Source organism: Pelophylax lessonae (genome assembly GCF_965119305.1).
Source record: "Pelophylax lessonae genome assembly, chromosome: 13".
NCBI classification, from domain to species: domain Eukaryota; kingdom Metazoa; phylum Chordata; class Amphibia; order Anura; family Ranidae; genus Pelophylax; species Pelophylax lessonae.
The window spans coordinates 115,633,812-115,657,384 of NC_138780.1; the positions used below are offsets into that span (position 1 = coordinate 115,633,812).

The following is a 23,573-nucleotide window of genomic DNA, read 5'->3' on the forward strand; positions in this document are numbered from 1 at the left end:
CAGACAGCTATACTGACAGTCTGCAGGACCGGGCAGACAGCTATACTGACAGTCTGTAGGACCGGGCAGACAGCTATACTGACAGTCTGCAGGACCGGGCAGACAGCTATACTGACAGTCTGCAGGACCGGGCAGACAGCTATACTGACAGTCTGCAGGACCGGGCAGACAGCTATACTGACAGTCTGTAGGACCGGGCAGACAGCTATACTGACAGTCTGCAGGACCGGGCAGACAGCTATACTGACAGTCTGCAGGACCGGGCAGACGGCTATACTGACAGTCTGCAGGACCGGGCAGACGGCTATACTGACAGTCTGCAGGACCGGGCAGACAGCTATACTGACAGTCTGCAGGACCGGGCAGACAGCTATACTGACAGTCTGCAGGACCGGGCAGACAGCTATACTGACAGTCTGCAGGACCGGGCAGACAGCTATACTGACAGTCTGTAGGACCGGGCAGACAGCTATACTGACAGTCTGCAGGACCGGGCAGACAGCTATACTGACAGTCTGCAGGACCGGGCAGACAGCTATACTGACAGTCTGCAGGACCGGGCAGACAGCTATACTGGCAGTCTGCAGGACCGGGCAGACAGCTATACTGACAGTCTGTAGGACCGGGCAGACAGCTATACTAACAGTCTGCAGGACCGGGCAGACAGCTATACTGACAGTCTGTAGGACCGGGCAGACAGCTATACTGACAGTCTGCAGGACCGGGCAGACAGCTATACTGACAGTCTGCAGGACCGGGCAGACAGCTATACTGACAGTCTGCAGGACCGGGCAGACAGCTATACTGACAGTCTGCAGGACCGGGCAGACAGCTATACTGACAGTCTGTAGGACCGGGCAGACAGCTATACTGACAGTCTGTAGGACCGGGCAGACAGCTATACTGACAGTCTGTAGGACCGGGCAGACAGCTATACTGAGCAGGACCCTGGCATTACACCCACAATCTTCTGATCATTGGTGCAATGCTTAAAAGGTCCTAACAAAAAAAAAAAAATAAATGCATATTTTTACCTGCAAAAAAAGGTGCATTTATTATTTTGTTTGGAAAGGTGAACATATGCTTTAGCCCACATTCACATTGGTCCGATTTGACCCGCACAGATGTCTGGGAAATCGCCTCCAAAGTCGGACTGAAATGCCGGCTTGAAATTGTGCGAGTTCAGCTGAACTCACACGATTTCAAAATGGCCTCAGTGGGTTTTGACTGGAAGTCTTTGCAGGTGGTGGGGAGGAGATATGTAACCAACTCCTGCGGCTGTTTTAACCCCCTAAATGCCACACTACCGTGCCACAATCATGTGAATTCCATGTGATTGTGGCGCAGTTGCAGTGCTACTCAAAGAACTTGAATAGGTCTCATTAACCGCTTGCCGACCAGCCGCCGTGGTTTTACGGCGGCAGGTCGGCTCTGTCCCGCGAAACGCTGTACCTGTACGCCACTTCACGGGACCACTTGTGGGGGCGCGCATGCGCCGATTGGCCACAGGGGAAGCCAATCAGTGGGTCCCGCGGCCGCAATGTCAACCGGGCACCCGCGATCGCCCCCTGTGGAGACAGACTGCTGTTCTGTCAGTAATAAACACAGGGATCATGGGTTGTTCTTATTTAGGAACACGGTCTTTGTTTTCATCCAGCAAGCCCATCCCCCAGACAGTTAGAAAGCACCCCATTTGGACACATTTAACCCTTTGAACGACCCTGGTGTCAACCCCATTCACTGCCAGTGTCATTAGTACAGTAACAGTGCATATTTTTAGCACTGATTACTGTAGTAATGTCACTGCCCCCCCACCCCCCAAAAGTTGCAAAAATGTCAGTTAGGTGTCTCCGCCGCAATGTCGCAGTCCCGCTAAAAATTGCTGATCGCCGTCATTACTAGTAAAAAAAAAAAAAAAATACAGTACATAAAAATAGTTATAACTTATAACTAATAGCGATAACTTTTGTGCAAACCAATCAATATACACTTATTGGGATTTTTTTTTACCAAAAATATGTAACAGAATACATATTGGCCTAAAACGATAAAAAAAATTAGATTTTTACTTTTTTTTTTTTTAATTGGGAATGTTATATAGCAGAAAGTTAAAAATATATAGATATATTTTTTTTTTTTTCAGAATTGTTGCTATTTTTTTGTTTATAGCGCAAGAAATAACAATCGCACAGATGATCAAATACCACCAAAAGAAAGCTCTATTTGTGGGAAAAAAGGACATCAATTTTAATTGAGTACAGCATCGCATGACCATGCAATTGTCAGTTAAAGTAACGCAGTGCTGTATCGCAAAAAATGACCTGGTCATTAAGGGGGTAAAACCCTTCTGGTCCACAAGTGGTTAAGTGGGCATGCAACAGGGGGTTTAATTTCTGCTGCAGCATGTGTACTCCCCCAACTGCTGCCTTTGCAGCCTAAGGTCCCTTTCACACAGGCGGACCGTTCAGATCCGCCTGTCCGTTTTTTTGGCCGATCTGAACGGTCCCCCATGCATTCATATGGGGCATCGGATGGCAGCGGAGACATATCCGCTGACATCCGACCCGATCCGTCAAATCTGGACGGATGGAAACCCTATTTTCCATCCGTCCAGCGGATCGACGGTCCGTTCCCATCCGATTTCCCCCATAGAGATATAGAGATGCATGGGGAACTGACAGCTGTGTCTCCGCTCACAGCGCAGAGACCCAGCTGTCATCCTCCTGCTCAGCGAGGGATCAGCGGATCGATTCCCCGCTGAGAAAAACTTAATCCGTCCGACGGACGGATAGTGTGAAAGGGGCCGAAGGGGGAATGGTTGGGGGGTGGTAAAAACACAACCTAACGTGTTTTTTTTTCTTTACCTCCCCCAACCCTAAATGTAAAAGAACCCCTAGATTTTCCAAAACCATGTAACATGAAGGCCTACCTGAACATGCAAATAATTGTGAATGCAGTCAGTCAGGCCTATACATTCGGAAGCTGTTGATAGATCTATAGGAGATCTGTTTTAGTGTGCAGACTAGTGTCTGTCGTGTTCCGCGGTGGGGCAATATACAACACAAGGCACCGGTTTGTTTTCAGTGAACTTTATTGAAGTGTCTGTTACATTTCATTCATCCTATGAATGGTGTGAAGGACGATTACTGCAGGTATCTCCGGTGTGATGTGGATGAATGAAGCATGTCTGTAATTTCCCACAACGCACTGCGGCAGGGTTGCCAACCTCCTGCAGCATTTTTTACTGACAAAATATAGGACATTTACTGACAACCTGAAAAATGACAGAACTGTTATTAAAAACGAAGATAATCGATATTTAACCACTTTACTACTGCTCACTGTGCCTCTACTGCAGCACAGTGGTTAGTTCCCGTCCAGCGACGTAGACCTACGTCGCTGGACGCTCCCGGAGGCTCGCTCCCACTGTATTCAATCACAGCGGGAGTCAGGCCAGGGGAGGAGCGGCGGCGATAGCCGCTGCTCTTCTCCGATCGTCGGGGAATCGAGTGTGGAGATCCGCCCGCTTGTGTAAACAAAGCGGGCGGATCTCCTAAGTGACAGGCAGGGTCAGATTGCAGGGTTCAGCGTAGCTGAACCTGCGATCTGTCCCTGTGCCACTCAGTCACCTCCCCCCCCACACGTTAGTAAGCACCAGGCATACATTAACCCCTCCCTCTCCAATAAAATTAACCCCTTCCCTGCCAGTGTCATTTTTACAGTAACAGTGCATATTTATAGCACTGATTACTGAAGTAATGTCACTGGTCCCCCCAAAAGTGTCAAAAATGTCAGTCAAGGGTCCGATCTGTCCGCCGCAATGTCGCAGTCCCGCAAAAAAAAGAAAAAAAAATCGCAGATCGCCGCCATTACTCGTTAAAAAACAAAAAACACCAAAAATGACAGAAATCTTTCCCTTAGTTAGTAAACGCAATAAGTTCTGCGCAAACCTATCAAAATACGCTTATTGTGATTTTTTTTTACCAAACATATATAGCAGAAAACAAATTGGCCGAAAATTTAAAAAAATCTTGATTTTTACATTTTTTTGGGGGGAATTTCATATAAAATATAAAATAAATGTGAAAAATATTGTTATCTTTTCAAAATTTACGCTCTTTTTTTGTTTATAGCGCAAAAAGTAAAAATCGCACAGGTGATCAAATACCACCAAAAGAAAGCTGTTTGTGGGAAAAAAAGGACGTAAACTTTGTTTGGGTACGGCGTCGCACGACCGCGTAATTGTCCGTTAAAGTCGGACAGAGCCGAATCGCAAAAAGTGGCCTGGACGTAAGACAGCAAAATCCTCCGGTGGTAAAGTGGTTAAACAGTATAAAGACAAGTAAATCGCCTGGTTTACTTCTAAAAGTAAACACAGCATGACAAATAATCAGCCGCTGATATTTACTGACAGTTGTAAAGGTCAGTGATTTTTATGAACTGTCTGTAAATTTACTGACGGTTGGCAAGCCTGCACTGTGGCCCACCTGAAGGCAGCACTGTTTTACAGTGGTTTTCTATGTCACCTTATGGTGATGGGTGAAGAATGAGGAGGGAGTAACATGGAATAAAAATAAAAGAAATGTCCCATGATTGTTTGATTTGTATTGCATTATGGAGGCAGATCTAAAGCAATCCCTGTAGTATAATAAATACATGTCTATAGCATACTTATTGCCATGACCACACAATATAGATCAGCCTGAGTGTAGTAGCCCATAGCAACCTATTCAAATCCACGTGGCGTCGGCCTGCCATGAAAAGAGGCCTCTGATTGGTTGCTATGGGTTACAGCACTCAGGGATGAGGCCTTAGGCAGGGGACAGAGCCACCAATCGGAGAGGGCCGTGCTGTCAGCACACAATAGGGGAAGATCCGGATCAGCTTCCCTCTCCCGCCAGCGGCAACACCGACACAACAACACATCCCGCCACCTCCATCTCTTCCCGCCTACCGGACCTCCCCCAGCTGCTCGCTACCGGAAGTGCCCGGCGGGACTGCCTCAGCGCGATCACCGGCAAGCTGTCTAACAGGACGAGGATTACCGGAGATCACATGGGTACCGAGCTTTCACCACAGCGGAGCACCACCCTCGTGGCGGGCCCGCTCCTCTCCGGTGGTCGCCATGATAAGTTGTGTAATTGTGTTTGTTGTTGTGTCTCCTCAGTGCCATGCCGCTGCTACACCGGAAACCGTTTGCCCGGACCCCTCTACCTGCCGACCTGGACCCGACCGAGAGACTCTTCCACTGCCGGGTCACCAACGAGGTGTTCAGGGACTACGAGTGAGTGAGAGGCCGGCTCCGGTCTTTGTTGTCAGGCCATTGTACTCCGCAACTTCCTCCCGGCACATGTCACTGTGTGAGGGGACCCAACAGTCTGTCCACCCCCCCCCCCCCCATAATATACAGACTGTGTGTACCCCCCCCTCATAATATACAATGTATACACCCCCCCCATAATATACAGACTGTGTGTACTCCCCCCCCCCCCCCCATAATGTACAGACTGTGTGTACTACACCCCCCCCCATAATATACAGACTGTGTGTACTCCCCCCCCCCCCCCATAATGTACAGACTGTGTACCCCCCATAATGTACAATGTATACACCCCCCCATAATATACAGACGGTGTACCCCCCCATAATATACAGTGTATACACCCCCCATAATATACAGGCTGTGTGTACTCCCCCCCCCCCCCCCCATAATGTACAGACTGTGTGTACCCCCCCATAATGTACAATGTATACACCCCCCATAATATACAATGTATACCCCCCCATAATATACACACTGTGTGTACCCCCCCCATAATATACACACTGTGTGTACTCCCCCCCCCCCCCCCAATAATATACAGTGTATACACCCCCCATAATATACAGACTGTGTGTACTCGCCCCCCCCCCATAATATACAATGTATACCCCCCCATAATATACAGACTGTGTGTACTCGCCCCCCCATAATATACAATGTATACCCCCCATAATATACAGACTGTGTGTACACTCCCCCCCATAATATACAATGTACACTCCCTCCATAATATATAGACTGTGTGTACTCGCCCCCCCCCCATAATATACAATGTATACCCCCCCATAATATACAGACTGTGTGTACTCTCCCCCCCCCCCATAATATACAATGTATACCCCCCCATAATAAATAGACTGTGTGTACTCGCCCCCCCCATAATATACAATGTATACCCCCCATAATATACAGACTGTGTGTACTCGCCCCCCCCCATAATATACAGACTGTGTACACTCCCCCCATAATATACAGACTGTACTCTTCCACCCCCCCCCCCCATAATATACAATGTATACACTCACCCCCCATGATATACAGTCTATGTACCCCCCCCATATATACACTTATAAAATTAGAGAACGATTTATGACCATTTGATTTTTTTAATAACCAAGGCACTTCAACAAAACAAAAGAAAAATCTTTATTTTGTGGAAAACACAATGGTGAAAATTAGAGAACAGCAATGACTGTAACACAGGGACAGATTACAGCAATTAGTAGGAAGTGTCAGGTCCGTGCTTTGAATGACTTCAGCACATCTGTGGTCACAGGATATCACTATTCTCTCACACTGCTCCACTCTTCTTCCAGTCTCTTCCACAGGTCGGTGACTGTAGTGGGTTTCTTGGTTATAACTTTGTCACCGAGGGTTTTCCAGAGGTTTTCTATTGGGTTTAGTTCAGGACTCTGAGCTGGCCATTTCATTATTTCAATGCTTCAAAATATATGTACATTATATAAATGGGTACTAATATTTATAGGTAAAGTTGATTGCCTCTCGGGGGATCAGAAAGGATGTTTTTTTCCCCTGCTGTAGCATATTGAATCATGCTTTGCTGGGGTTTTTTTTTGCCTTCCTCTGGATCAACTGTGGGTATAGGATTGTGTATATGGAATTGTATGTTTGGGTTTTTATTGGTTGAGCTAGATGGACTTGTCTTTTTTTCAACCTGACTAACTATGTAAGGCCTCTTTCACACGGCCGCTCCGGTGTTTTGCTCCGCTGTGGGACTTTTTTTTTTTTTCACGGAGCGGATGACATTTGTGTCATCCGCTCCGTATGTCCGCATATCATCCCATCCGTTTGCGGATGAAATGCTGACATAATGTAAGTCTGTCGGCATTGCGGATGACACAGCTGACATCCGATTTTCCTTCCTTTCCGTTTTTTGAACGGAGGAAAAATAGGGTTCTGTTCCAAAAAACGGAACAGAACTGAAAGGAAGAAAATCGGATGTCAGCGGATGGTATTCCGCTGACATCCGCAATGCCATAGACTTACATTATGTCCGTAAATCATCCGCAAAAAAATAGGATGATTTGCGGACATGCGGAGCACCCGTGTGAAAGGGCCCTAACTCAAGAAATAAACTTAACAAAACTGCTCTTTTAGTCCTGTTTAGACGACCTTGAAATGTAGGAAATTGTAGGTTGTGCTCTATAATTTTTTATTTATTATCTGTATACTCCCCTTATATCTATACTACATAATATATACAGTCTATGTAGTACAGCAGTAAATTGCAACTTTTGAGTGCTTGGGTGAGATTAGGGAGACAGGGTAGGGTTAATCTGTCTTTACTGTACTTTAAATGCATAGTATGGCTCTAAAGTTCAGCTTTCTAAAACCGCCAATAGATATAACAGGTGGGATATGCAAACAGTGCATAAAAGTATGGCCATGAAGTGTGCCTTGATAACACAGCATTTAGATATGACAGGTAGGATGCCAACAATGAACCAAGGTTATTATGTAGATACTTATTTATTTTTTCTATTACTAGATGTCCTAATGTAATATGCTAGAATAACCTCAAAGTGAATCTGTCGTAAAGAAAATGTTAGTTGCCTGGCTGTTATGATGACAGAACAGGCAGAGGTCGTCATCTGAGTATTAGAATCGGTTCAGTGACTCGGGGTAGGGAAGCAAGGGGGTCAGTATGACAGCCTTCCTGACAGGTTTCTTATGTCAGTGCTGTGGGACTTGATGGCAAAGTGGTTGTCATCAGCTGGTGTTTGAAGTCCAGTAGAGTTTGACATTTCTTTGTTCTTGGTTTTTCATTGGCTTCATTTGTCGTCTGATTTGCAGTCTCTGTAAAGTTTGTCGTTGTGCTCCTTCATAAAACCACAGCTTGGTAGGCATTGTACCTTCCCTGCACTCATTCACGCATGTGGCTAAACATTTGTTTTTGGAATTTATATCTTTCTTTATAAATGTAGCATTTAAAGATACAACATTCAAACGTATTTGTACAGACAAATGTGAGTAGACATTGTCGTCGTATCAACAAAATAACATGGCACAAACTGGACTATTACTGGTGTATGGAGATTGTTTCTAGTTATCACAAGTCCAGAATGAGAGGCTTGTTGACATAACCAGTATTTTCTAGTGGAGTGTTGTGGGGAAGAAAGTCATTTATATCTTTCATTTCAACTTCTTTCTGCAGTTTTTTATTTTATTTCTTCAATGCTCATTCAGATAATTGCTGGATGTAACTTTTCAGAGTTTGCAATCCAGTGTGATTTTCATGCTAGCCATCTTCCTCCTCTTTGTTTTCAGCAGCTTTTGTGTGAGACGGACACAATTCCATGACTGTTGTTCCCTTTGAGGACGGCAGACATGCAGAGAGAGAGCCTTGGTGCAGCTGAGTTGTTGGTTGCAGTGAAATGCATCTAAAGACACAAAGCCTGTGTGTAATCTGAGAGCTTGGCGATATGTATTGTACAACTGGAAGTTATTGTTCTGGGAGCAATCTACCCACATGTGCTTTTCTAAGTGAAACTTTGTCATGGCCATATTTAGATATTTTTACTGCTGATTTGCTACAATCTCACAATCCATGTAAAAATCATTTTGGATTTATTGGTAGAAAATGTTTAATCTTTGCAATTTTTTTGTTTTTTGCATACCTTTTTATTTATAGTTGTGTTTGTTGCTCTCATAGTGTTTATTGTTAATTGTAGAGCCCCCAACTTAAGTGGTTGTTAACCTACTTTGACAACTTTCTATAATCTCAGTACCCTGATTACAAGTGCTCCTGTCTGTGTTTTATAAAAAAAAATAAAAATGCTGCCTTTACTGTATTTCAGAGCGGCTCCCAGGGATTACGTGACTGGCCGGCTCTCTCCTCTCCCTGTCTGACAGATGCAGGGGGCGGAGCCAAGATTCCCTTGCTGACGCGAGAAGATAGGGAGCCGGCTGGTCACGTTATCGCTGGAAACCACTCTGAAAAACGGTAAAGGTGGCATTTATTTTTATTTTTTTATAAAACAGACAGGAGCACTCAGGGTATAGAGAGGATTATAGAGGTTTATAAGCTATTTTAGCAGCAGGATGGGGGGGGGGGGGGCACTGACACAGAAGCAGGCAGGAGGGGGGAGAAGACCGAGAAGAGCTGCTGATGATGGAGGCACGTAAGCTGACCGTGTTGTCAGGGCTCAGCAGCCATTATACACTGTGGTCAGTTTACAGAGGGTAGGGTAGAAACTTACAAGCACTGTGCTGTATAACTTGCTTTAAGGTAACAGAATCCCCCTTTTTTTTTTTTTGGGGGGGGGGGGGGGGTTGTAACAAAAACTTTAACAGAGAACTGTAAGCCATGTGTAGACAGCTAGGTCAGACAAGGATTTTTATGTTGTACTCCAGCCAAAACTTCCAAGTTTTGTTGGAAAATTTAGTAATTATATAGGGTTTTTCATTCACATTGAGGGCTTTCCTTTCACTTCTTGTGTAGTCAATGGGATGTATAGAGTGCAGAAAGGTGTGTTTGGTTTTTTTTTTTTTTTTTTGCCTGGATTGCAATCTAATTTCTGTGGTTTTGGGCCTCATTTTCACAGGCTTCCTGTGTTTTTGTTTTACAACCCCAATTCCAAATAATTGGGGCGCTGTGTAAAATCTACATATACAGTATCTCACAAAAGTGAGTACACCCCTCCAAATCACATGTTTGTAAATATTTTATTATATCTTTTCATGTGACAACACTGAATGAAACTTTGCTACAATGTAAAGTAGTGAGTGTACAGCTTGTATAACAGTGTAAATTTGCTGTCCCCTCAAAATAACTCAACACACAGCCATTTAATGTCTAAACCGCTGGCAACAAAAATGAGTACACCCCTGAGAGAAAATGTCCAAATTGGGCCCAATTAGCCATTTTACCTCCCCTGGTGTCATGTGACTCGTTAGTGTTACAAGGTCTCGGGTGTGAATGGGGAGCAGGTGTGTTAAATTTGGTGTTATTGCTCTCACTCTCTCATATTGGTCACTGGAAGTTCAACATGGCACCTCATGGCAAAGAACTCTTTTAGGATCTGAAAACAAGAATTGTTGCTCTACATAAAGATGGCCTAGGCTATAAGATTGCCAAGACCCTGAAACTGAGCTGCAGCATGGTGGCCAAGACCATACAGCGGTTTAACAGAACTGGTTCCACTCAGAACAGGCCTCGACCATGGTCGACCAAAGAAGTTGAGTGCACATTCTCAGCGTCATATCCAGAGGTTGTCTTTCGGGAAATAGACGTGAGTGCTGCTAGCATTGCTGCAGAGGTTAAAGGGGTGGGGGGGGGGTCAGCCTGTCTGATGAAGTGTGCGGTGTATGGTCTGAGCACTGACAGGCTTACTTCCCACCCAATCAACCTCTGCAGCAATGCTGGCAGCACCCATATGTCTATTTCCCAAAGACAACCTCTGGATATGACACTGAGCATGTGCACTCAACTTCTTTGGTCGACGATGGCGAGACCTGTTCTCAATGGAACCTGTCCTGTTAAACCGCTGTATGGTCTTGGTCACCATGCTGCAGATCAGTTTCAGGGTCTTGGCAATCTTAGCTTAGGCCATCTTTATGTAAAGCAACAATTTATTTTATTTTTTTGATGCAGTGTGCGGCGTTTGGTCTGAGCACTAATTGGTCTGCATAGCTGTCGTCCCAGAAGTAAGCCTCTTTTAAAGATGATGCACAAGAAAGCCCGCAAACTGTTTGCTGAAGACAAGCAGACTAAGGACATGGATTACTGGAGCCATGTCCTGTGGTCTGATGACCAAGAAAAACGTATTTGGTTCAGATGGTGTCAAGCGTGTGTGGCGGCAACCAGGTGAGGAGTACAAAGACAAGTGTGTCTTGCCTACTGTCAAACATGGTGGTGGGAGTGTCATGGTCTGGAGCAGCAGGAGTGCTGCCGGTACTGGGAAGCTACAGTTCATTGAGGGAGCCATGAATGCCAACATGTACTGTGACATACTGAAGCAGAGCATGATCCCCCCCCTCCCTTCGGAGACTGGGCCGGAGGGCAGTATTCCAACATAACAACCCCCCAAACACACCTCCAAGACGACGACTGCCTTGCTAAACAAGCTAAGGGTAAAGGTGATGGACTGGCCAAGGATGTCACCAGACCTAAACCCTATTGAGCATCTATGGGGCATCCTGAAACGAAAGGTGAAGGAGCGCAAAGTCTCTAACATCCACCAGCTCTGTGATGTCTTCATGGAGGAGTGGAAGAGGACTCCAGTGGCAACCTGTGAAGCTCTGGTGAACTCCATGCCCAAGAGGGTTAAGGCAGTGCTGGAAAATGATGGCCACAAAAAGTATTGACACTTTGGGCCCAATTGGGACATTTTCACTTTTGTTGCCAGCTTTTAGACTTTAAGGGCTGTTATACAAGCTGTACACTCACTACTTTACTTTGTAGCAGTGTAATTTCTTCAGTGTTGTCACATGAAAAGAAAAAATAAAATTATTTACAAAAAGTGAGGGGTGTACTCACATTTGTGAGATACTGTAAATCTAATTTACAATGATTTGCCATATAACTCATTTTATTCAAAATAGAAAAATGTATCAAATGTTTAAACTAAAAAAATTGTACCATTTTAAGAACAAAAAATAAGGTCATTTTGAAATTGATGGCAGCAATACATCTCAAGAGTTGGGACAGGGCAACAGGTAAAAAGCTGACAAAGTAAGTTCTATTAACAAGGAAGAGCTGGGACAACATTTTGCAACTAATTCGGTTAATTGGCAACAGGCTAACATGATTGGGTATAAAAAGAGCATCTTAGGCCCCTTTCACACAGGCTTTTCGTTCTGGTCTGCCTGTCAGTTTTTCAGGCGGACCTGATCAGATGCTCCATGCACCCCTATGGAGCAGCGGATGTCAGCGGTGACATGTCCTCTGACACCTGCTACTATCTGATCCGGTCCATGAAATCCATGGATGGTAACCCTATTCTTCATCCATCTGGAGGACAGAAGGTCCGTTTGCATCCGATTCCCCCATAGAGGAGAGCAGGTTTCGGACACGTCTGTCTCTGCACAGGGAGTGGGAACGGACTTGTCATCCGCCTGCTTAGCAGGGATCGACGGATCGATTCCCCTGCTGAGCAAAACCAAATCATCTGGGCGGAAAGCCTGTGTAAAAGGACCCTAAGATAGTCCCAGAAGATGGGCAGAGGTTCACTAGTCTGTGAAAGCTGGGTCTAAAAATTGTCAAACAGTTTTAGACTCTGATATTAAACGTTTCAGAGAATCTAGAGAAATCTGTGTGCAAGGAACAAGGCTGAAATGTAATATTGGATGCCTGTGATCTTCGGGCCCTCAGACAGCACTGCATTAAATCCGGGCATGATTCTGAGATAAACATCACTGTGTGGGCCTATAGATTCTACCAAAAATCGCCGTCTATAAACAGTTTGCCCTGCAATCTAAAAATGCAACTTTAAACTCTGTTATGCAAAGAAGCAATATCTGAGCAAGATCCAGAAACGCTGCCATCTTCTCAGGGCCAAAACGCATTTAAAATGGTGTTTTGCAAAGTGGAAATCTTTTCTTTGGTCAGATGAATCCAAACTTGACATTCTTTTTCGCAACCATGGGTGTCGTGTCTTCCGGTCCGAAGAGGAGAGGGATCTTCAGGCTTGGTATCCGCGCTCCATTCAAAAGCCTGCATCTGATGGTATGGGGGGCATTACTGTTTATGTTACTTGCATATACCGAAAAGCGCCATCAATGCTGAAAGATGTATCCAGGTTTAGAGCAGCATATGCTCCCATCCAGATGGCGTCTTTTTCAGGGAAGCCCTTACGTATTTCAGCAGGATAGTAGAAGAGTCCAGGTGCTTAACTTGCCTGCCTGCAGTCCAGACCTTTCACCAATTGAAAATACTTAGCACATATTGCCAAAGACCACCCAAGACTGTTGAGCAGTTAGAGTCCTATATACGGTAAAAATGGCAAAACGGTCTTCTCCCAAAATTACACCAACTGGTCTCCTTTTCCCAGATGTTTACAGAGTGTTAAAAGAAGCCAGGATGCTACACCGTGGTAAACAAGGCCCTGTTCCAACTTTTTTTGAGATGTGTTGCTGCCATCAATTTCAAAATTACCTTTTTTTTTTTTTTCTCAGTTTAAACATTTGAGGTTTTCTATTGTAAATAAAATATAGGTTTTTGAGATTTTCAGATCATGAAGTTTTCTGTTTTTTTGTAGATTTCACACAGCGTCTCAACTTTTTTGGAGTTTGGGTTGTATTGAAACACAGGAGAAATTGATCTGAAATAGTAGTGTTTGTTTTGCCTTTATACTTTTCCTCCAAACTCATGTGTTTACATGCGTATTATAAAGTATTCAATCTGTTTCTGAACATACAGATTTCTATTTTTTTTTTTTCTAAACAAGATTTAATTAACTGCTAAATGTGCATTCTGCATTATACCATGTAAAATAATTACATGCATATACATGTTTCTAGAGGTTATCATGTATGTGATGCTTATGCCTAATGCATACTGGACTTTTAAGCCCAGTACACACGCACAGATTGTTGGCCGTAAATTGTTGGCCAACGTCCGATCGGCCGATTGTCGGCTTGTTAGTATGATGCTTCCGACAACCAACTGCGAATTTTCGGCCGAAAAAAATCTGTGTGCAGGCTATAAAATTTTTGTTGGCCAACAACAGAACGGCCGATTGTTCCTCAGTCAGTACAGATTTCGGCAGACAAAAATCAGATGAGCAAGACTGGGCATGCTCAGAGGAGAAAAAACACACTGAAAGTAAACCAGATCATGACATCACTTCTGAAGTTGGTTTTTGTTGGCCAACAAAAGTCCAGTGCAAGTCTAGAGCACATTTCAACCAACAAACATTGGCCAAAAGTTGGCCAACAATCTGTGCGTGTGTACGAGGCATTGGCTTTAGAATGCTGCAATAAAAACTGTAGTTTTTGCATTTGCGTTTTTTTTTTTTTTTTTTTTTTAGAAAAACTATATTCCCATAAAATCTTATGGGCTCAAACGCTCAAACGTTGCATAGTCGCATTTTTCAACATTTTTCATTTTTACAGCTGAAAAACTCCTCTTCAAACCCACTAGATCTGATGTTTTTTTTCCAGCCAGAAAACGCTCCCCAACAAAAAAAGCTGATAAAAGCCTGTGTGCGCATGGACACATAGGATAACATGCTGGAGAGTTTACTGGCTGCCAAAAACAGCAGCTGTAAAAATATCCAGTGTGCATGGTTTTTATAATCATGTATGGGATGCTTATATTATGTATGTGATTGCCTGCCTGGATGAGGACCTTGCATAGGTAGTTCTTAAAGCGTATCTAAACCTAAAAACAAAAATGTAACATGTTGCAGTTTACCCATCTTTAGATCTGGTAGTTGTATTTATTTTTAGGCTTTTGTTTTCTTTTATTTTGTCCGTGAGATCAGATCAGTAACCTACATTCTGCCTTTGGGTGACTTTGATCAGTTCTCCATGATATGTTTGGAGGATCAATGCAGCCACACTTGGCCAGCAGGATTGTCAGCCTGTAAAGGGATAGTTGGATGGATTTACATAAGTGACTTACAAGTTTAAAGCAGAACTCCATGTTTTAGTGAACTTTAGTTTGTTGGTACCAAGCCAGCAATACATCCACAATGTGTTAGTGAAGTAAATAGTTTGTTTGAACTATCTTGGTCTAAACAAACTGTTTGTTTTTTAGTTTACAATAATCTGGAGCTTAGCTTTAAAATCTTGCTTTAGTAAACCAGTTTTAAGCAGTTGCAGCAATGGTGTTTTCCTTTTGGGATACAAATTTTTAACTTTTATTCATTTAAAAAAAAAAAAAAAGAAAAAAAAAAAGCTGACCATTGTAGCACTCCTTATAGTGGTAAACGGTTTGTTGCAACTCTTAACTTTTGCTGGAAAGCTTAGTCTGTTAAAGGAAATTGAAAATAAGACTGACTGGCCAGAATATCGGGTAATAAAACTGTTACAAGGTGACTCAGAAAACAAAGGCTACAATGTTAATAATGCCAGTGATGGCAAACCTTTTTGAGCCTGAGTGCCCAAACTGCGACATAATACCAACTTATTTATTTCAAAGTGCCAACATCCATCGCCATGCAGCACATCGCACTACTCCATCACACTGTAAACGAATCTAGTACATAATATGTATTGCCCTTCAGCTTACAACTCTGTTGTCTGGCTACATCACATCAGTGAGCTACACATTACACATCATCATGTAACTCATAGCACACCTACTCACAATGCATCCCACCCTCCATACAGCTGATGGCACACTTTCCTCTCCATCACACATCTGGTCCCCGCTCTGCAGCTCACCACCCCCTCCCCTCTCTGCTGGGATACGCCAGTGGTGCAGTGACTCTCATGTAGCCCATTATGCTCCCTCTGCCCACACACCTATAGCAAACGCCCATAGCACAGAAAACGGTCACATGGCACAGTTCATTACCAGCAGCTCTGAACTCATCTCTGGGCTTTCTCCCCGATGGATTGAAGCGGGTGCATTCGGCAACCTCCGGGCAAACAAACACCCACTTCTCCTCCCACGTTAATCGATTGGCTGTTTATTCCCTGGACGTGGGAGGTGATTGGCTGCCCAGTCGATTGGCTGTTCATCCCACTGCTGGAGGAGGTGATTGGCCGCCCTTCCTGCTGGGTCTGTGATTTGGTCCCGCAGCATTTTCTCCAAAGAGTTGTTCTCTGAGTAAAAGTGCTGTGAGTGATCTGGAGGAGGAAGGGCAGTGCCGGGACAGTGCATGGAGCTTTTGTGTGCCCGGCCGGAGCAACTCAGAGAACTATAGCTCGCGTGCCCGGGGAGAGGGCTCTGCGTGCCAGCGGTGGCACGCGTGCCATTGGTTCGCCATCACTGCCATATGCCTTTTTTTTTTTTTTTTTTTTTTTTGCTTATTGTTCCACTTTAAACATCTTACTTGTAAGCAAGAACTTTTATTGTCACAAACACCTGGTATAACTGGTTTCTCCTCTTTGATTTTTTTTTTTTATGCAGTGGATAATGCAATAGAATTATGAGTACGGCATATTTTGTGGTTCAGAGCTGCCTAGCTGAGGAGTGATGATGCCCATGCAGGTCCTAAGTTTCTGAATTTACACATACATGCATAACCGTTAGGGATGTTGAGACCTCATGTATAGTAGTACCCTGTTTTACAAAAAAGGGTTGTTTTACTGAGGCCGTTTTTTTATTTTTTTAATATGCCTGGACTGAACTGTTTTTTTAGACATCATATAAACAAAATCTGTTCTGAGGAAGTAGGAAGGTTGCCATTGCTTACCTCCTCTGGGGAAAGAGTTTTTTTGGAGTGTTTCAGTATCACAGTAGGTTACTGCAATTTTTTCCACAAGGCTTTTGAATAAGACTAAGACAGGCAATTGCTTAGCCTTTCTCTATTTCAAGTGGTTAACCTTATTAGCTGGCCCTGCCACAATTCAGCCATGTTGCAGCCTTGGCTGAGTGTATTCGTTCAATACTTTGTGTAGATTAAGCCATGTGTACAGAATCTTAGTGTATCCTATCCTATAAATCAGCCCTCATCCAGACTTAACATTTTCTGTATTCCCAAACCTATACAGAAAGTTTAAAATATTTCCCTCCTTCTCTTTTTAACACAGTGAGTTTTTTGAGCGCACTATCCTGTGCAACAGCCTTGTATGGAGCTGCTCCTTTACGGGAAAGTCCGGGCTTACCTATCAAGAAGCGCTTGAATCTGAGAAGAAAGTAAAGAAGAGTTTGCAGAATTTTCCTGAGTCCATTTCAGTGCCAGTGCTCTATTTATCTACACTTGCCAGCCATCAGAAATTATCAGACCTGTGCGATGATGTATATGACTATGTGAAGGATCGCTTCTTTGTTGGTGAAACTGTTACAGTTGTGAGAAACAGCGGTGCAAGGTAAGTTCTATAGATTATGGTACAGACACTGAGGGAATTGTGAAAAATTACTTGATTGTGATATTATGATTGTTAGTACAATGACTGAATTAGTTCTTGATGTTGTCTATAGTTGGATTTTGCAGAATAGAAGAGAAAGCGACCGCACACCACAGGGAGGCTTGAATGAAGCAATATCTCTTTTATTGACACATGTCCAAATGCAAGGTACCTCAGGAAAAATGTAGACTCGTTTCACACGGACTCAGTGTGCTTGTTCACTACAGAGTGAACATCAGAAAACCATTGTTTAAGTACACACCCCACCTGGGGTCACACCCATATTCAGTTGGTTGCCTGATTGTCTCTACATTGACACATACAAGTTTGCATAGTAAAAACATCAATGTTCATATACAATTGGATACAAGCGTATAAACACAATGGAAACACAAGGAAAGGAGCCCCCCCCCTTATCTCTAAATTGATTATAGCAAAACCTTGAGAGAACAAGTACAAATGCATGTGGTAATATGCAGAAATAGTACAAAATAAGCAAGAAATTTACAATACCAAAATGAGTGCCAAACTAGTTTCATCGTAGATTCCATCAAATTCTGCAATCATGTTTTAGTGCCAGTTCACACTTCCGCGTTTGCGGAGATCGCATGTAATTCGGAGCGCACTGCTCCTAATTACATGCGATCTGATGTGCGGATGCGAGTTCAGCCATACACTTTGTATGGCTGAATTTGCACTGTATCAGCACCAAACACGCACATGAGGCTTTTTTTGAGCCGCAGTAGAATCGGATCGCATAGTGGTTCACACTTGTGCGATCGGATTCTGTGCGTACTTGCAGATCGCACTGCATCGCAGAAGTGTGAACCGGCACTTAAAGGGTGAATACTACAAATATGTGTGAAAAGTGATAAAGATCAAAAGAAATTATGAATATAAAGAAAACAAAACATCACTCTTTCACATATATATGTGTGCGTGTGTGTATATGTATGTGTGTGTGTATGTGTATATATATATATATATATATATATATATATATATATATATATATATATATATATATATATATATATATATATTATAAAATAAATGTAGCCATTGCTTGGATGTCTTCACATCCCTACATGTTGGAGCTACCAAATGGCTTTGCTCAATTGGCTTGTGTCTAACTAGAACAATCTATCTCAGTTATGAGATGTATACAATTAGATCGTCAAAATCGAAGCAAGCCAGATTGCTGTAAAATGTATGGGAAAAATTCCCTTTCCTATAGGTTGATGGACACAAATGGTTGCTGATCACCCCATACACACAATCCTAGAAAAATGCATATCACCAAATTGCAAAACGACACAGAGAGAAACCTAATGGAACATCTCGCGGACCTATAAACCCATCAAGGGGTACGACTGAAAAACTACTCGTAAAAATGCGTGATGTCCCAATGGTTTAAACCATTAGGGCTCTTTCACACAGCCGCTCCGCTGTCCGCAAATCATCCTATTTTTTTGCGAATGATTTGCGGACATAATGTAAGTCTATGGCATTGCGGATGTCAGCAGAATACCATCCGCTGACATCCGATTTTCCTCCTTTCAGTTCTGTTCCGTTTTTTGGAACGGAACAGAACCCTATTTTTTCATCCGTGTAAAAAACGGAAAGGAAGGAAAATCGGATGTCAGCGGTGTCATCCGCTGACATCCGCAATGCCATAGACTTACATTATGTCCGCATATCATCCGCAAACGGGTGGGATGATATGCGGGCACACGGAGTGGATGACACAAATGTCATCCGCTCCGTGAAAAAAAAAAGTCCCGCAGCGGACTAAAGCAGCGGAGCGGCCGTCTGAAAGAGCCCTTAAGGAGACTTGTTTTAAAGAAAAAGATCCAAAAGACCTCATGTGTACATAACAATTTTAAATATGCCCCCCCCCCCCTCTCTTTGGTGGACAGATTTTTTTCCAGGACTTGCACACCCTCAACGGATGTATCCCCTGCATGGTGGTTAATGAAGTGTCGGTCTACATTTGTGGACCGATTCTTTGTAGTACTAAATGTTCATAAAATCGGTCCCTCAGCCTTCGAATTGTGCATCCTATGTACTGTACATCGCACACTTCACAAGTGATCATGTAAACGACTTGCAATTGTAAAAAGATTTTATTTTGTGTTCCTTTTTCATTGGTGTATGAACGAACTACATCTCCTTTTAATGATATGCTTGCAACAGTAGCAGTCACTGCTCCCACACTGAAAATTTCCCTTAAAATGCAACCATGTAGTGGATTGTAGTGTGGGAGGGTTAAAGAAGCCCAACTAAACTCAAAAAAGCAGCAGAAGACTTAATTCCTATTTACCCTATTACTCCCACTTTTTTTACCACCTCCCCAAAACATTCAAGGGGTTAAATCCATTACACGGTAGGCCCATTATATCTAGTATAGGGTCTTTAAATGAAAAACTAGGTCAGTGGCTGGATAGACAATTGCAACCACTGGTAACCACACTTCCCAGTTATTTAAAGGCTACCAATCACCTTCTAAAAATTGTTAATGATGTACACTGGGAAGAGGACTTTATGTTGGTTACTTGTGATGTTGCGAGTCTATACTCCTCTATCCCGCACAAGCTAGCCATTCAATCAGTTAACTTTCATTTGGAACATTACACTGACTTTACTGTGGAGATTTGCCTGTATATATTGGATGTTTTGTAATATCTTTTGACACATAACTTTTTCACGTTCAATGGTGGTTTTTATTTTTTATTTTTTTACAGAAATGCGGGGCCGCGATGGAGGCCAGATTTTCGACCTCCGTCGCGAACCTGTACATGGGTTGGTGGGAAAGTTACAGCATTTTTGGCACAGAAAAACAGATCAAACCCTTCCATCACTACATAGAATATCTACTATTTATAGTTGACAAACGCATGGGGGGGGGGGGGGGGGATCTAGAAACTTTTCTTGATCACCTCCAATACTGATGACAAAAACTTGGAAGTTTACTGGACAGGCGGACACAAAAGAAATTTGTGTTTTTAGATGTTTGCCTAACGATGGAGGGAATGTGAACATGGATCTGTACAGAAAACCACTCTCAGGCAATACCCTCCTAATGGCAAAATCAGGAAATCTGAAACCTACAATTCAGGGGAACCCCGGTGGGCCAGTTCTTATGGGTACGCTGGATTTGTAGCAACCCACTAGTCTTTAAGAGAGAGACACAGGCTCTGTAGCAACGATTCCCACATAGGGGCTATCCGAGATGGATTGTGGATAGAGCGCTATCCATAGCGTCCTCAAAAAGCCAAGCAGAGCTCTTAGGAGATAAGAGCAGGAGGGGTGATACCAATTATATGTATGTATGTGTGTGTGTGTGTGTGTATGTATATATATATATATATATATATATATATATATATATATGTGTGTGTGTATATGTATGTGTGTGTGTGTATATATATATATATATATATATATATATATAAATATTATGTGTGTGTGTGTGTGTGTGTATATATATATATATATATATATATATATATTAAAAAAAAAAAAAAAACACATTGACAACACCATTTCGTTCGGAGTTTGAGATTAAGAGAATTATCCATAAACATTTTACTTATCCTCTGAGGATGATGTGTGTGCCAACCTCCTTGATGATGTAATAGCCTTGTCCCTAGACAAGCACCTACATTGGGCAATTCACTTACACCAAGCTTCTTTAACCCACCCACACTACAATTCACTACATGGCTGCATTTTAAGGGAAATGTTTAGTGTGGGAGCAGTGACTGCTCCGGTTGCAAGCATATCATTAAAGGAGACAGTTCGTCCATGCACCAATGAAAAGGAACACAAAATAAAATCTCATTACAATTGCAATTCGACCTACATAGTTTACATGATCACTTGTAAAGTGTGCCATGTACAGTACATAGGACGCACTATTCGAGGACTGAGAGATTGATTTTATGAATATTTATTTAGTATTACAAAGAATCGGTCCACAAATGAAGCCCGATGCATCATTACCCACCATGCTGGAAATGCATCCGTTGTGGGTGTGCAAGTCCCTGGCGAAAAAAATCTTTCCACCAAAGAGGTGGGGTGGGGGGACATAATAAAATTGTTATGTAAACGTGAGGTCTTATGGATTCTTTTCTTTAAAACAAGGATCCCTCGTGGTTTAAACCATGAATGGGACATCACTCATTTTTGAGTCATTTTTCAGTCGTACCCCTTGATGGGTTTATAGGTCCGTGAGATGTTCCATTAAGTTTCCCTCTGTGTCGTTTAGCCTCTTGCAATTTAGCTATACGTATTTTTCTAAGATTGTGTGTATGGGCTGATCCAGCAACCATTTGTGTCCATTAGCCTATAGGAAAGGGAATTTTTCCCATACGTTTGACAGCAATCTGGCTTGCTTCGGCTTTGACAATCTACACTGAACAAAATTATAAATGCAGCACTTTTGTTTTTGCCCCCATTTTTCATGAGCTGAACTCAAAGATCTAAGACTTTTTCTATGTACACAAAAGGCCTATTTCTCTCAAATATTATTCACAAATCTGTGTTAATGAGCTCTTCTCCTTTTGCTGAGATTCATCTACCTCACAGATGTGGCATATCAAGATGCTGATTAGGCAGCATGATTATTGCATAGGTGTGCCTTAGGCTGACCACAATAAAGGCCACTCTAAAATGTGCAGTTTTATCACACAGCACAATGCCACAGATGTCGCAAGTATTGAGGGAGCGTGCAATTGGCATGCTGACTGCAGCTACCAGAGCTGTTGCCTGTGAATTGAATGTTCTTTTCTCTACCATAAGCCGTCTCCAAAAGCGTTTCAGAGAATTTGGCAGTACATCCAATCGCCCTCACAACCGCAGACCACGTGTAACCACACCAGCCCAGGACCTCCACATTCAGCATCTTCACCTCCAACATTGACCAGCTACCCGGACAGCTGCTGCAACAATCAGTTTGCATAACCAAAGCATTTCTGTAAAAACTGTCAAAAACCATCTCAGGGAAACTCATCTGCATGCTCGTCGTCCTCATCCGGGTCTCGACCTGACTGCAGTTCATCGTCGTAACTTGAGTGGGCAAATGCTACATTCAATGGCGTCTGGCACTTTGGAGAGGTGTTCTCTTCACGGATGAATCCCGGTTTTCACTGTACTGGGCAGACGGCGTTTATGGCATTGTGGGTGAGCGGTTTGCTGATGTCAAGGTTGTGGATTGAGTGGCCCATGGTGGCGGTGGGGTTAAGGTATGGCCAGGCGTATGTTATGGACAACGAACACAGGTGCATTTTATTGATGGTATTTTGAATGCACAGAGATACCGTGAGGAGAACCTAAGGCCCATTGTGCCATTCATCCATGACAATCACCTCATGTTGCAGCATGATAATGCACGGCCCTATGTTGCAAGGATCTGTACACAATTCCTGGAAGCTGAAAACATCCCAGTTTCTGCATGGCCAGCATACTCACCGGACATGTCACCCATTAAGCATGTTGTGGATGCTCTGGATCGGAGTATATGACAGCATGTTCCAGGTCCTGCCAATATCCAGCAACTTGCACAGCCATTGAAGAGGAGTGGACCAACATTACACAGGCCACAATCAACCTGATCAACTCTATGTGAAGGAGATGTGTTGCACTGCGTGAGGCAAATGGTGGTCACACCAGATACTGACTGGTTTTCGGAACCCCCCCCCTCCCCACCAATTACAGTAAAACTGCACATTTTAGAGTGGCCTTTATTGTGGCCAGCCTAATGCTGGATACACACTATACAACTTTTGTGGTTAGATTTCCTTTAGATTTACCTTCAACTATGTAGTGCAAGGACCTGCCTGATTGCATACAAATTGAAAGTGTTTAAATTTGACCTCATATTATATGGTTTTGGTAAATCTAAAGGATAAAAATCTAAAGACAATTGTACAGTGTGTATGACCCATTAGGCAATATTCATGCATAATCAGCATCTTGATATGCCACACCTGTGAGGTGGATGGATTATCTCAGCAAAGGAGAAGTGCTCACGAGCACAAATTTAGGTTGGGCATACATAATACAATTTTCTGTAAAATTTTCTTTAGCTTTACCTTGAACTATGTAGTACAAAGGCCTGCCATATAGGATACAATTGAAAGTGTTTTTAATTTTGACTTTATATTGTATGGTTTTTGGTAAATCTAACAGAAAAGTGTACAAAAAAAATTGAACATGTATGGGCCAGCCTTAGACAGATTTGTGAACAATATTTGAGAGAAATAGG

General features: G+C 43.1%; 1 protein-coding gene across 1 annotated transcript in view; it reads left to right on the plus strand.

Annotated features, from left to right (window-relative positions):
- The first annotated feature begins 4,794 nt into the window (after positions 1-4,794).
- BAZ1A (bromodomain adjacent to zinc finger domain 1A) overlaps positions 4,795-23,573 on the plus strand; it is a 154,421-nt gene continuing 135,642 nt past the window's right edge. Inside the window, exons 1-3 of the mRNA XM_082275756.1 lie at positions 4,795-5,059; positions 5,168-5,284; positions 16,988-17,266. Of these exons, the coding sequence (XP_082131882.1) occupies positions 5,172-5,284; positions 16,988-17,266 (392 nt within the window). The 5' untranslated portion in view covers positions 4,795-5,059; positions 5,168-5,171. The remainder of the gene's footprint in view (positions 5,060-5,167; positions 5,285-16,987; positions 17,267-23,573) is intronic.